The sequence below is a fragment of the Lagenorhynchus albirostris genome, chromosome 5, assembly GCF_949774975.1.
Source record: "Lagenorhynchus albirostris chromosome 5, mLagAlb1.1, whole genome shotgun sequence".
NCBI classification, from domain to species: domain Eukaryota; kingdom Metazoa; phylum Chordata; class Mammalia; order Artiodactyla; family Delphinidae; genus Lagenorhynchus; species Lagenorhynchus albirostris.
In genome coordinates, this window is record NC_083099.1 from 2165104 (window position 1) to 2179903 (window position 14800).

At 35.7% G+C, this 14800-nt stretch overlaps 1 protein-coding gene across 4 annotated transcripts in view; it reads left to right on the forward strand.

The window, feature by feature from the left end:
• The window catches only part of TOP2B (DNA topoisomerase II beta), a 104093-nt gene that overhangs the window by 72876 nt on the left and 16417 nt on the right, over window positions 1–14800 (forward strand). For all 4 annotated transcript variants that reach the window (XM_060149508.1, XM_060149505.1, XM_060149507.1 and 1 more), the window contains exons 9-25: window positions 239–340; window positions 423–560; window positions 2439–2577; window positions 2893–3050; window positions 3183–3308; window positions 4238–4348; window positions 4434–4539; window positions 6024–6133; window positions 6470–6562; window positions 6659–6773; window positions 7868–7989; window positions 8202–8350; window positions 8912–9143; window positions 11140–11274; window positions 11874–12074; window positions 13035–13230; window positions 13376–13467. In XM_060149508.1, the coding sequence (XP_060005491.1) occupies window positions 239–340; window positions 423–560; window positions 2439–2577; window positions 2893–3050; window positions 3183–3308; window positions 4238–4348; window positions 4434–4539; window positions 6024–6133; window positions 6470–6562; window positions 6659–6773; window positions 7868–7989; window positions 8202–8350; window positions 8912–9143; window positions 11140–11274; window positions 11874–12074; window positions 13035–13230; window positions 13376–13467 (2325 nt within the window). The remainder of the gene's footprint in view (window positions 1–238; window positions 341–422; window positions 561–2438; window positions 2578–2892; window positions 3051–3182; window positions 3309–4237; window positions 4349–4433; window positions 4540–6023; window positions 6134–6469; window positions 6563–6658; window positions 6774–7867; window positions 7990–8201; window positions 8351–8911; window positions 9144–11139; window positions 11275–11873; window positions 12075–13034; window positions 13231–13375; window positions 13468–14800) is intronic.

Genomic DNA, 14800 nt, shown 5'->3' on the forward strand with positions numbered 1-14800 from the left:
AGTCTTATGGAGTTGCTAATTGGCTCTGTGGCCAAAAAGACTGTATTTTTTAAATCCCAACTCTGGCATTCTGAGGCTCATCTTAACTCTTTGGAAAATAGGGTTAATAATATAGTCATACTGAATTCACGAAGTTGTGGTGAAGATTAAACACTCATTCTAGAAAAAAATGAATATGTAACTATTTTGCTACCTTAACTATAGAAGATTTTGGATTCTATTTTTTTTCCGTCTTCAGGGTGGACGGCATGTGGATTATGTAGTAGACCAAGTTGTTGGTAAACTGATTGAAGTAGTTAAGAAAAAGAACAAAGCTGGTGTGTCAGTGAAACCATTTCAAGTAAGTGATGTTTTATATATTCTGTTGGATTATTAAATAATATCAGTTCTGATATTAACCTTTTTTGATATGTTTTCAACAGGTAAAAAACCATATATGGGTTTTTATTAACTGCCTTATCGAAAATCCAAGTTTTGATTCTCAGACTAAGGAAAACATGACTTTGCAGCCCAAAAGTTTTGGATCCAAATGCCAACTGTCAGAAAAGTTTTTTAAAGCAGTGAGTAAAATCTGTATTATTTTTCAGTGTTTTTTATTTTGTTTTTTTATTGAGAGTTGTTTAAGTAGTTTTCTTGATTTATTCTAAATCATTCTAATTATTTAGATTAGTTTCTTTCTTATATTAATTGTGGGTACAGGCATACTTATACTAAAAACTGGTATGCTTGATTCTGAAAACTTCAGAGGGTAGATAGACACTGTTTCATAAAGCAGTCGATTATTTTGCCAAGCATTAAAGTGGGGACTCATGTAACTAATTGTGTTTTTAGCTTCGCATTGTCCTTTATAAAGACAGATTTGCCTCTAAAAAGTGTACAGGTCCTTATAGGACTCCTGATTTCATCCTTTCTACTTACTTCAAATTCATATACTGATTTTTACCTTTATGTAGTTTTTTAAAAAAAATTTTGGTAACATATGCATAACAAAATTTACCATATTCTATATATTTTAAAATTTCATTTTACTTTGTGCATATTTATTTAGGCTGCCTTAGCTTTTCTGAAACAAGGTGAGAGTATAAATAAATAATAAATCTTCTATTTATAACTGAGCCTTGTGGCTGCTAATAATTTCTCATAGCCTCTTATGTATCAGCAAGATTTGCCTCAGTTCTCTTGTTCACCAGGACCATCAAACATATATTAAATGATCATATCTAAAATGCCCTTAAATATGTTTGCCCTGGGAATGTAAAGATGAATAAGTTACAGCCCCTCCTCTTTGGAAGTTAATAGTTTTTTGGAGGAGTATCATGTAATTGCAGTAGAACTAATATTTTTATCAAATTCTGGTATTGGAATTTCAAAGGTAGGGTCTTACAAACAAAAAGAAAAGTTGTTTTTTAGGTTTTAGTTAAAGGCCTATAGAATAGTACTGTTGGGTCTAAGCATAATGAATTCTGAATACAGATGACCCAGTGTTAATGATAGCCCAAATTTCTGCCCTCATTAACAGTTGTAATTTGAGTTTAGATTTTACACATTTTCATTTTTGGCAGAGAAAGTTTAGATTTGACAACATAGTTCACTTCTTTTTATATCTGAAACATTCCAGAAAACTGTTTCATACACCTAAAATCATACTACCCAGGTTGATGAAAAATAAATAACTCCAACTTTGTTTGGAGGCGCTTTACTTTTTCTTGTGGGGAGGTTGGGGGGAGGTTTGACATCTTGTCACACATTAATTCACTGCAGAATGACACATACGTAATGTTGAAATCCTTAGTACCAAACTTTTAAAAAATAAGGACTATTCATAAGGTTTTTTTTGTTTTGTTTTTGTTTTTTTGGCCACTTCATGAGGCATGCGGGATCTTAGTTCCCCGACCAGGGATTGAACCCGTGCCCCCTGCAGTGGAAGCACAGAGTCCCAACCACTGGACCACCAGGGAATTTCCCATAAGATCTTGAGTTTATCCTAATATTCCCTTCATGTTAATATTTCTTTGTCATAGGGAATTCAAGATTCACATTTTTGTGTTGAGGGACATCAAAAATGTCAGTGTCTAAAATTTCCCAGGTAGTAAATTCAAAGGTGGATCAGCTTTTACTGTGTTAATTTTCACAAAACTAACTTGTAACAAAAGCTATGTGTATTTCTTATGGAGTTTATTGTAATAGAACCTTTTTCATATGAAGTAAGGTCGACCTTTTTTTCATGTGTTTACATTTCAGTACAATAGGTCATTGTGAATAGCTGCCTGAGTTGTTTTTACTGTAGTTAGAATAATATTTACCAGCATATATCACAATTATTATCATCACTACTATTGTTTTGCCTTATAACTGCACAGATTCCAAGTATTACACTAATTTTAGCTAAGTGTATAAACTTCTGGCTTGCTTGTATATTATTACTCTTTGATTTTTAGGCCTCTAACTGTGGCATTGTGGAAAGTATCCTGAACTGGGTGAAATTTAAGGCTCAGACGCAGCTGAACAAGAAGTGTTCATCAGTAAAGTACAGTAAAATCAAAGGTATTCCCAAACTGGACGATGCTAATGATGCTGGTAAGGTTCAGATTATTTTTTTAGATTTTAAGTTTGTGTTTATTCAGTTAGAGACTGTTTTAACTCTCCACATATAGAGCATAGGGTTCTAAGTTCAGAGTATGGTTTTACTTCACTAAAATTGCCATATGTACCACAGATTACTAATTTTCGGGGGGCCGGAGTTCCATAAAATGCACTTAATTTTTAAGTTACCCTGAGCATGGTGTAAGATGCTCTTACAGTGCTCCGTGGTCACTGCGATCATCAGTCTCTCGGCTCCGCGCTGTCATGGGCGGACTCGAGAACTTTGGAATGTGTGTCCTCTGCCCCCAGGTGGCAGGCACTCCCTGGAGTGCACGCTGATACTGACGGAAGGGGACTCTGCTAAGTCGCTGGCCGTGTCCGGACTGGGCGTGATTGGGAGGGACAGGTACGGGGTCTTCCCCCTCAGGGGCAAGATCCTCAACGTGCGGGAGGCCTCTCACAAGCAGGTGCGTATCTGCGCCCGTGCCCGCGGCACTTGAGTGCCTCGCTAGCACTGTGAACTTTATGCGTCCCTGCGACTCACCTTTGGTCTCTGGAGACACTCTAAAACACTTTCCATCCTTTTCATGTTTGCACAGATCATGGAGAATGCAGAAATAAACAATATCATTAAGATAGTTGGTCTACAATACAAGAAAAGTTACGATGATGCAGAATCGCTGAAAACCTTACGCTATGGGAAGATTATGATTATGACTGATCAGGTTAGTTTAAAAGTTGCCACATATTAAAACATATCTTTTTCAGAATGTCCTTTTGATATTTGTTTCATGAAATTTGTCCCAAGATGGTAGACGCGGAAGTGATTGTGTTTACATCCGGGGGAAGATACTGTTTAATGGCACAGTTTGTGTGAAGCACATTCTACATTATCTAATTTATGGTAACCACCTCTTTGGTTAGGTATTTTAAAAATATTTTTAAATGCAACAAGTATGGGAAGAGTAGAACACACTGTAGTATTATGGGGTTGAAGCCCACCTATCTATAAGCAGGAAGGAAATGGTGAACATTACAAGAAAGATTAATCAATAGGATAATGGCTAATATTTGTATATGATGGCATAATTTGGCATGCACAAAAAAAGTGGAGGACCTGAATAGTGAAATGGTAGTAATTAGGAAAGAAGTAGAAAATTGAAAAGGAAGAATTCCACATGCATCCAACTGCTTGTCTCTTACATCCTCTAATTGAAAGGATTTTGAGAGAAAATATTCACTGAGCAGCTGCTGTATAGTTTTAAGCAGAAATTTATCAGTTTTTATGTTAAGAGAAGACTTGTGAATACCTGTACTCCATGGATTTCTCCTTCCAGTGAAGTAGCATTATAACCCTGTTTCATTAATTTCCATCTTTAAATCATTCTTTTAGTGAAATCTGGGCAAACTATTAAAAAAATGGTAGCATATTTAATGACAGAAAGATTTAGTCTGTCACTTTGCTATATTCTTTATTTGAATTTTAAGAAAAAAATTCTTTACGGTGGTCATCCAAAGAATGTTTTGTAAAGCACAGTTGTAAAATTTGAATGGAATTTTGCCTCATTGCTGCATTCATACATCTAAAAATTTGGTTTTGTAAGTAATTATATTTCATAAGTTATTATAGCACTCTTTACTAACATTTATTTAGGATCAAGATGGTTCTCACATAAAAGGCCTGCTTATTAATTTCATCCATCACAATTGGCCATCACTTTTGAAGCATGGTTTTCTTGAAGAGTTCATTACTCCTATCGTAAAGGTACTATTTACATTAATATACTTTTATACTGTTGTCTTAAACAGTAGCAGAAAATCTAATTTTTTTTTTTAATTATTCATTTAAGGCTAGCAAAAATAAGCAGGAACTTTCCTTCTATAGTATTCCTGAATTTGATGAGTGGAAAAAACATATAGAAAACCAGAAAGCCTGGAAAATAAAATACTACAAAGGTTTGTATTCTAAAACACTTAAATTTTGTGAAGTTACTACTGACGTAAATTTATTTTTATGAGAGCATTGTAAAATATTTTGAGAGTTTGTCTCTTTTAGCTTTTAGAAACAGCTATGGCTGATTTTTAAAGAATTGTTAGGGGGCTTCCCTGGTGGCGCAGTGGTTGAGAGTCTGCCTGCCGATGCAGGGGACACGGGTTCGTGCCCCAGTCCGGGAAGATCCCACATGCCGCGGAGCGGCTGGGCCCGTGAGCCATGGCCGCTGAGCCTGCGCGTCCGGAGCCTGTGCTCAGCAACGGGAGAGGCCACAACAGTGAGAGGCCCACGTACTGCAAAAAAAAAAAAAATTGTTAGGGAAAATTTTATGTAAGTAGAGAGAGTGGTATAATGGGCTTCCCCGTGTTCTTAAACAGTCACCATTCTGCAGCCAATCTTGTTTCATCTGAACTCTTGTCATTGCCACCCCATTAGTTTGAAATAACTTCCAAGCATTAATTATATCTATACTACTTTAGTATGTATCTCTAAGAGAATTTTTTTTATTGTCCATAATACCATTATCATACCTTTCTTTAATAACCTTAAATATTCAATCCAGGTTAAAATTCTCCTGATTGTATTAAAATGTTCATTTTTATAGTTTTTATTTTTTTATTTTTTTTGAATCAGGATCCAAACAAGGCCCACACATTGGTTTTGGTTGATAAGTCTATTTAATCTTAATACATTACTTCTCTTTTCATATTTTTTTCTTGTAATTTATTTGTTCAAAAAGTTGGATTGTTTGTCCTGTGTAATTTCCCATATTCTGGATATTGCTCATTATCCCCATATATATTTTTTTTCTTGTGGAGAGAACATTTTAAGATCTTCTCTCTTAGCAATTTTCTTTAATTAATTAATTTGGTTGCACTGGGTCTTAGTTATGGCATGTGGGCTCCTTAGTTGCGACTTGCGGGCTCCTTGGTTGCGACTCGTGGGCTCCTTAGTTGTGGCTTGCCGGCTCCTTAGTTGTGGCATGTGGGCTCCTTAGTTGCAGCAGGTGGGCTCTTTAGTTGTGGCTCATGGGCTTCTTAGTTGCGGCATGTGAACTCTTAGTTGCAGCATGCATATGGGATCTAGCTCCCTGACCAGGGATGGAACCTGGGCCCCCTGCAATGGGAGCGCGGAGTCTTATCCACTGTGCCACCAGGGAGGTCCCTCTCTTAGCAATTTTCAAGTATACAATATAGTATTACTGACTGTAGGCATTATGCTGTACATTAGATTCCCCAGAACTTACTCATCTTAAACTGAAAGTCTGTACCCTTTGACTGACATCTCCCCATTTCCCTCTCCCCCCAGCCCCTGGCAACCACTGTTTTACGCTCTGTTACTATGAGTTTGACGTAGATTTTTTGTTTTAGATTCCACATATAAGTGAGATCATACAGTATTTGTCTGTCTCTGGCTTGTTTCCACTTTTATTTTTAAAATTGTGCAGGGTTGGGTACCAGTACAGCTAAGGAAGCCAAGGAATATTTTGCTGATATGGAAAGGCACCGCATCTTATTTAGATATGCTGGTCCTGAAGATGATGCTGCCATTACCTTGGTAACAAAGTTCATTTAAAAAAATCTCTCCTAATATCCATTCCCTCTTTCTGCCATACTTTTCTTCCAATCTTGGTTTTCTGTGATAAGTCTCTTTAGAATTCTAAGCCCAACCTAGTTAATCTTGGTGTCATTCCCCATCACCGCAGATTATGCCCTGCTTTCATAATTCTTTAATTCAGACACCACTGTTGAAGTGTATTTTTGATAAAAGCATATTGGAAAAAAGTTAATTTCCCAGAAATTAATAATTAGTTATTTGCCTTTATAAATTTTAATTTTATAATGAAATTCTTTTTATTTTTAATGTATGAAATTGTTACCTGGAATCTTTCAGGCATTCAGTAAGAAGAAGATCGATGACAGAAAAGAATGGTTAACAAATTTTATGGAAGATCGGAGACAGCGTAGGTTACATGGCTTACCAGAGGTTAGTCATAAAGAGTGGTGATCTGGGGAAGAAAGAGACAAAGGCTAAAATTCATGCAGTAATCATGACATAATTGCTATATAACTTTTCTCTTAGCAATTTTTATATGGTACAGCAACAAAGCATTTGACTTACAATGATTTCATCAACAAGGAATTGATTCTCTTCTCAAACTCAGACAATGAAAGGTCTATACCATCTCTTGTTGATGGTAAGTAGCTTTTGTTTAACAATCTTTTTCATTTTTGTATGTCATTGAGTATATTTTAATTTCATGTACTTTAACCCATCCTTATAATAAATTTAAAAATTCTGAAGTTGCTCTCAAGATGTTTAGTAGTTCTGAAATTTTATATTGTTTATTTGAATCTTTCAAACCCTTTTTGAACTTTTTAAGAAAATTAACTTGCAGAATTTTAAAGCTTTTGCTCCAAGTTGTTGGAGACTTTTTAAAATAAAAAGTAAAATGTGATTTTGATAAGTTCTGAAGTATTTATTGGAGACTGAATTTTAAAAACACCTTTACTCCTCAATACCCAAAACCTAATGCTTTTAACTTATTTAACTTGACAGAAAAGTTAAACTGCTACCCAGTACTTAGAGCAGATTTTAGTCTTCTATCTAGAGCATTTTGATTTTTAGAACTTTCAGCAAATTAGTTGATCTTCATGTTCCTTGGTATTTCAGCTAGTAACAGACGGTTCTACTAATCCATGTAGTTCTAGCTTTAAGTTACATCTGTTCTCTGATGTCTTCCCTAATAATTGCCGTCTAAATTGGTCTCAGATGCCTATAAACGTCTATGCCGATAATTGTATGCCTCTTATTTTATTTGTGTTAATTTTCCTCCTCAATTAGATTGTAAAATTCTCAAGGAAAGTGGCCATATTTTATAATCCTTTTGCTTCTGCCTTGCTCTGGGCCCACGTTGATGATGATGGATAGCTAGCATATACTGAAAAGTTTATTACTGTGCTCATTGGCCTAGAGCAAGAAGAATGCTCACATGAGTGTTTGGGAACTCCTATGAAAGGAATTTGGTGCCACTGAGCAGTTTTTTAAGACCGGAGGGTGTCTTTCTATTGGTTCTTCACTTTGGAATAGATTGAGATGGTATAAAATGTGTTAGTATGTACTCATTTTGTTACAGAATCTCAAGTAAACAATTTTACTTATTTTTCGGAAGCAAACTATATCTTTGCTTTTTTTCTCTTGAATATGTAAAACATTGTTGTCACTAAAAGAAACATTACAACTATATCCTGAGCAATATTTTTAAAAGAGGGTTGTTGTTTTTAAAAATAGGCTTTAAACCAGGCCAACGAAAAGTTTTATTTACCTGTTTCAAGAGGAATGATAAACGCGAAGTAAAAGTTGCACAGTTGGCTGGATCTGTTGCCGAGATGTCTGCTTATCATCATGGAGAAGTAAGCATGGAGATTGGAATTAATTGAGAACTATACTTATGGTCATGAAGGAGGATAGTAGAAGGATAATTCAGCATAATAAAGTGTTTTTTCTTTTATAAGTTCTTTGGAAATGTAAAAGAGTTGAGAGTTTGGGTTTTAATAAAAATTAGGAAATCCATTTAGAAAATCTGGAATGTGAATTTTGTATTCTGTCTGTTTCTGTTCTGCAGCAAGCACTGATGATGACTATTGTGAACTTGGCTCAGAACTTTGTGGGGAGTAACAACATTAACTTGCTTCAGCCCATCGGTCAGTTTGGAACTCGGCTTCACGGGGGCAAAGATGCTGCAAGTCCTCGTTACATTTTCACGATGTTAAGGTAATCATTTGCTGATATAATGGTATAAAGCTCTATTTGAAGTTTATTGGAACTAACTAAATGTGTGATAGAATTATAACTACGGAGAGAGGTGATTGGGTATTGAGGGTGAATGTTCCAAATTATTTGATCACATATAGAATGAAATTTGTTGATCTCAGTTTTTATGAATTATTGGTGGAACCAGTCCTAATGAACGTAAGGATTTTTTCTGATCCAACTTTACTTTTTAGGCTGAAGATGGGTTTTGTGGTTTAGTCAGAATAAGAGGAAATCCTTAAAAGGTTATTTATCAATACTAAGAATTTAGGAAGGTAAATCAGTAAATAACAAGTAAAACAAGACTGTTTTATTCTGGCTTTGTGCCTGAGAGAAATATATTTGTTAATAAGGTTAGGTAAATTTTATTGTTAAATTTAAATTAAGCACGTGTAACCAAAATTCTTAACAAATGCATTCTTTTTAAAAGATTTTTTGAAATGTAAAGTCTTTAATTATGTATGAAGTTTTATTTTCTAAAACCATGATATTGCTCCATGTCTTTCTTTTTCCTTTTATTAGCTCTTTGGCAAGACTGCTTTTCCCTGCTGTGGACGACAACCTGCTTAAATTCCTTTATGATGATAATCAACGCGTAGAGCCCGAGTGGTATATTCCCATAATCCCCATGGTTTTAATAAATGGTGCTGAGGGTATCGGCACAGGATGGGCTTGTAAACTACCCAACTATGATGCTAGGGAGATTGTGAACAACGTCAGACGGATGCTGGAAGGCTTGGATCCTCATCCCATGGTGATTACGTAGAACTTATTGCTTATGTTGTTTTAACAAATGATAATTTGTGAACGACAAAGGCCAGTCATTTTAGAAAAGTAATGGAATCATTTTCGTTTTAGAACGTATTGTAGACAGTAAGGACCCTATTAGTGTGTAACTTGTTGTGTGCTTACTGTAAAAGGTATAGAATTTGGGGGACTTCCCTGGTGGCACAGTGGTTAAGAATCCGCCTGCCAATGCAGGGGACACGGGTTTGAGCCCTGGTCTGGGAAGATCCCACATGCCACGGAGCAGCTAAGCCTGTGCACCACAACTACTGAGCCTGAGCTCTAGAGCCCACGAGCCACAGCTACTGAGGCCCGTGTGCCTAGAGCCCGTGCTCCGCAACAAGAGAAGCCACCGCGATGAGAAGACCATGCACCGCAACGAAGAGTAGCCCCGCTCACTGCAACTAGAGAAAGCCTGCACGCAGCAACGAAGACCCAACGCAGCAAGCAATAAATAAATAAGGAAGGAAGGAAGGAAGAAAGAGAAAAAAAAAGATAGAATTTGGAAAAAGCCTGGATATAAGGTTTATGGGAGAAACTGTTTATTAAAAATTTTAAGTACCCTGTAGTTCAGGCTTTCAAATATCTAACTTATATAGAGAATAACGTTTTTATGACAAAGTTATATGCAACTTTGTTGTTGTTCTTAAACTACTAAGTCATATTAGAGTCATTAAGGATGCTTAAAGACACCTTGTATATATTTTAATAATCCCCATATTTTTCATTTTTGCCCTTACATCATTCATCATGTTCAGTTCTTCCCCCAAACTCCCTCCAAGAAAAACCCTCAAAAAAGTGTCTTACGCTCTTCTACGTGATTTAAAATCATCTAGAAGTTTCCCTTTATCATGATACACTTAAATAGAATACTATTTGTATTACAAAAATGATAGTGCTCATTGTAGAAAATATAAATAAGCAAAGAGGAAAAAATACTCCCTGTATATAGAAACAAACTGTTAATATTTTTAAGTATTTCTCTCCAAGTTTGATTTCATATTTGTATTTTAAAAGAAAATTAGATTATGGGGATGATTTAACATCCTTTTTCTCCTAAATACTTTAAAGTACTTTAAAATATTTCTAACAGAAGTATCAAATTACTTTTAATGATTATAGCATTTTATTTTATTTCAGATACATTTAGAGTATTTATTGTCTCAGTGTATTTGATCAATACTTGTTTCATATATATATATATATATATATATATCTTCTATATATGATACTGTGCTAGGTGGTAAGGTAAAGAACCATGATCTCTGTCTTCAAAAAGTTAATCTGTTGTCAAGATGAGACCTCTGGGCATGAAGTTTGCCGTGACAGAAGATATTAACAGTTGCTCAGTGAGCAGAAGTGTCCTATGCTGTACGCCTGATTTCTTAGTGATGATAGCACATAGGAATTTTAGAAGAGGGAGAGATCACTTGTCATTAGGCTGAGAAGGCTAAGTAAGATTTGTATAGATGCATGGGGTGTGGAGAGCTGAACAACCATCAGGCCTGGTGGATAGAGCAAGTGAAAGTGAGAATATCCAAAATATTCAAGAGAAACGTGGAAAAAGAGTAGTGATCTGGAAGGCACATCACTGGAGAAAGCGAGAAGGTTAGCTTGGCTTGTAACCTAATGTCTGAGGAGTTTGGATGTGAAGGATCTTTAATCTAGGGGAGAAGGAAGGATGGAGGGGTAATCTGGAAAAAAAAAAGGCGATATTCTTGGAAGACCAGGAAAGGTGGTGCTGAGGTTTTGAGATTTGGGGGGCTGTTGAGTATATTAACAGAAGCTGTGAATTCAAGATTGAGTGATTATTTGGAGAGGGCCTATTGCCGACGAGAGGAATTTAGTTTCAGTTGTGTGAACCTGTCGGTAGCAATAGGTCATCGACTAAGGGGCATTCAGAGGTGGCACTGGCACTCAAGTGAGAAGTCGGGGCCTTTAGGTATTTTTATTTTTCTCTACAGCTTCCAAACTACAAAAACTTTAAAGGAACAATCCAAGAACTTGGTCAAAACCAATATGCAGTCAGTGGTGAAATATTTGTGGTGGATAGAAACACAGTGGAGATTACAGAGCTTCCCGTTAGAACTTGGACACAGGTTGGTATAAGACGTGAGCTGCCTGTGAGCTGTGTGTGGCAGTTGTGTTAGGCAGTCCTTTCTGGTGAGAATATGATTGTTTGCCCTGTGTCTGTAGTGTTTAAACATTCATGTATATACTTTTGACACATTCATTGGAATGTGTCAATGGTAATTTAAAAGTTATCTAAATGTAGAATGACTTAGCTAGCTTTTAAAAAGACTATTATCTCTGTTTATGTTGCAATGACTAGAATAGTACATAACAAATAGTGTTTTGAACCCTTATAAATATGGTCAATAAACTCATGTCATTCAGTATTGGATCTAAAAGTACGCGCGTCACCTGGTCAGTGCTAGTTGATGCCTTCTGCTTTGTACTCTCAGCCTCTTGTTGCCTTTTGAGTATGAGCTAGATCAGAACCAGTACCTTGTATATCGTCTTTCTCCATTGAGATCCCCATGTATTGTCAACTACAGTGACTGGGCAGGAGATGATAGAGATGAGGTTTCCCCTTTTTCCCCACTGGAATCGAGAAGTTTTAAAGATTACATGACTTGTAGAATAAGAACATGAATGTGTGTCATGAAAGAATTACTTATTTTTAAATCTTTTATAGGTATACAAAGAACAGGTTTTAGAACCTATGCTAAATGGAACAGATAAAACACCAGCATTAATTTCTGATTATAAAGAATACCATACTGATACAACTGTGAAATTTGTGGTGAAAATGACTGAAGAGAAACTAGCACAAGCAGAAGCTGCTGGATTGCACAAAGTTTTTAAACTTCAAACTACTCTTACTTGTAATTCCATGGTAATTGACTAGATTTACTATGAATGTAACCTTGCATTCTGTAAGTTGGATTTTTGTAATTGGCTTCATGATGGGAGTAGCTATAGTAAGTCTGAATGCGTTTCCCCCTGTATGTTTGCTAAAGAATCTAGAGGTACATTCCCTTTCCTCTAATGTTATCCTCTGCTCTTAACCCCAACCCTGCATTTGTGCATCTGGGCTTGAACACACAGGATACACATACCCTCACACACACTGACGGGAAGTTCTGAGAGTGATTGTTGCAGGGTCTCCTTGTGCCTCATGCCTGTCTCTATTAGCATTTTCGTTGTGGAGTTCTTATCTCCTCATGACTCTAATCTGCTTTATTAAACTTTAGATAATTGGGGAGGAGGATAAAAAGTGAACATGTATGATTACCCTGTTCCATTCCAAATTAGCTTTTTAGACTTGAGAAAGAGTAAGAGAAAAAAATCCAGCAATAGCACAGTGACTGAGAAAAAGTGCCATAGAGAAGAAGTAAAATTTCCCTCTAAATTGAAATTTGAGTGAATTATGGCCCATTCATAAAAAACAACGAAGAGAGAGGCAAATGCATGTCCATTGAGTAATGGGAGAGGGAGAACTTTAATATTTAAAAACTTACAGATAGAATATGCTTCTTTTTGGTTTGGAAAAAAATATATTAGGTGGCTTTATAGCCATAGTTTATACAGTTTTAAGTAAGAACCTTTTTTTTAAGGACCTATTTTTATCTTTCAAAATTATTCCACTTTTAAATATTTTCATAGTTTTGAGAATAGAATTTTATCGGTTTCTTGGAGCCACCAAAGGAATATTTACTTAATAATTTTGTTCTGGATTTTAGGGGTGGTGTGTATTCATATACATGTATTATGGTTATTTTAAATACTGTAGCATACAAGTTAAAAATACCAACACAGATTTATATAATCTTCAAAAACTTTGTGTTTTGTTTAGGTACTCTTTGATCATATGGGATGTCTGAAGAAGTATGAAACTGTGCAAGACATTTTGAAAGAATTCTTTGATTTACGATTAAGCTATTATGGTTTACGTAAGGAGTGGCTTGTAGGAATGCTGGGAGCAGAATCTACAAAGCTTAACAATCAAGCCCGTTTCATTTTAGAGAAGATACAAGGGAAGATTACTATAGGTAAGATGCAACCTTTAAAAATTTGAACATTAGTTAAAATGGAAAAAAAAACTTTATTAATAGAAGACGTTTTTATCAGTAGAATATAAACAAATACAAATTGACTCTCTTTTCTTGATCCTAACTTTATTTTTCCCTCACATAGAGAATAGGTCAAAGAAAGATTTGATTCAAATGTTAGTCCAGAGAGGTTATGAATCTGACCCAGTGAAAGCCTGGAAAGAAGCACAAGAAAAGGTAATCATTTGCAGAACGAGACATTCAGAGAAGCTTTTAAAAGCAACTTCCAAAGCAAACAAAAACCCCAACCCCTAAATTTTGAATTTAGTACTGCTAAAGGTGCTGAGTAGTCTGTTTGGAGACTGAAGTCTTCTGTGTATCCACAAAACAGATAGGGTGCAGGAACTTGCAGTGCACACCCACCGCCAAGCACTTTGCCAGGGTGGCTCAGTCAGGGCCTGGAGAAATGATTCCGGTTGGAGAAGGTCGCTCAGCCTTCTTTCTGAGCCTGCCGTTGAAGGACGGTGGTGGTGGTGGTGGTTTTGTGAGGTGCATGTCACTGTCTGGGAACTACACTGGTAGCACAGAAATCATTTCCCCCTGGGCAGTTTGTGGCCACAATGTGGAATCCACTCACCACTCACTTGATCTGGTTTTGGTGTACGCTGGGGAGACTAGAGACAGAGAATGGTCAATATTTATCAGTATTTATCGAGCACCAAGTATGTGCTCTGACCTATGCTTAGGTCTTTAGCTGGAGATCTTAAACCCTGGAACTTCAGGTTAAAAGTCTGATGTTTTATTAAATTGTCCATTTTAGATCATAGAGTACTAATATTAATTCGGTAAATGGGATATTGAAACGTGAGATTCTTCTCAAGAATTAGCTTCTTGCTGTCGTGGACAATTTAAAAAAAAAATTGAAAAGGCAGTACAGCATTGTGATTGAGAACACAAATGTACAAAAGGAAGAAAGTTGGAAATGATTAATTTTCAGATACTTAATTATAATTTATATATATGCAATACTGATAAAATTCACATCTTTAAAAAATAGTTATGATTATGTGATGTAATTTGAACTGAAACTTTCCAACATTCATGAGTTCTCAACCATAATGTTTTTCATATTTTTCATCAAACTCCATTGAAATAGTGTTTTCATTTACATTGTTTTTTTTAAAATTTTGAACTGTCAATAGATTGCCATATGTTAGAGTGAGTAAAATTAGAATAAATTACATATTTACCAATTACATGTTAAGAGAATAGGTTTATTCATTGTTTGAGGAAAATTGGGTAGGACAAGTTGGGGGAGTATTCAAAATTAAGATGACTCAAGCATGTTGCATTCCTTCAGTGTGTTTTGTTGCATTCTTAAACCCCAAATTACGGTTTATACACTACTTGCCCTTCTGTATCATTGTTGGTTTAAATTATATCTTAAAAAAAAATTAGCTAGTAAGCTAATGAATTTAATGTTTCGTTTTAAAAAATAAAGGTGTTTAGGGTTTGAGAATGCCCTTCTGGCAGAAGTAGACTTCATGGGTAAAAGCTAGTGCTTGGATTC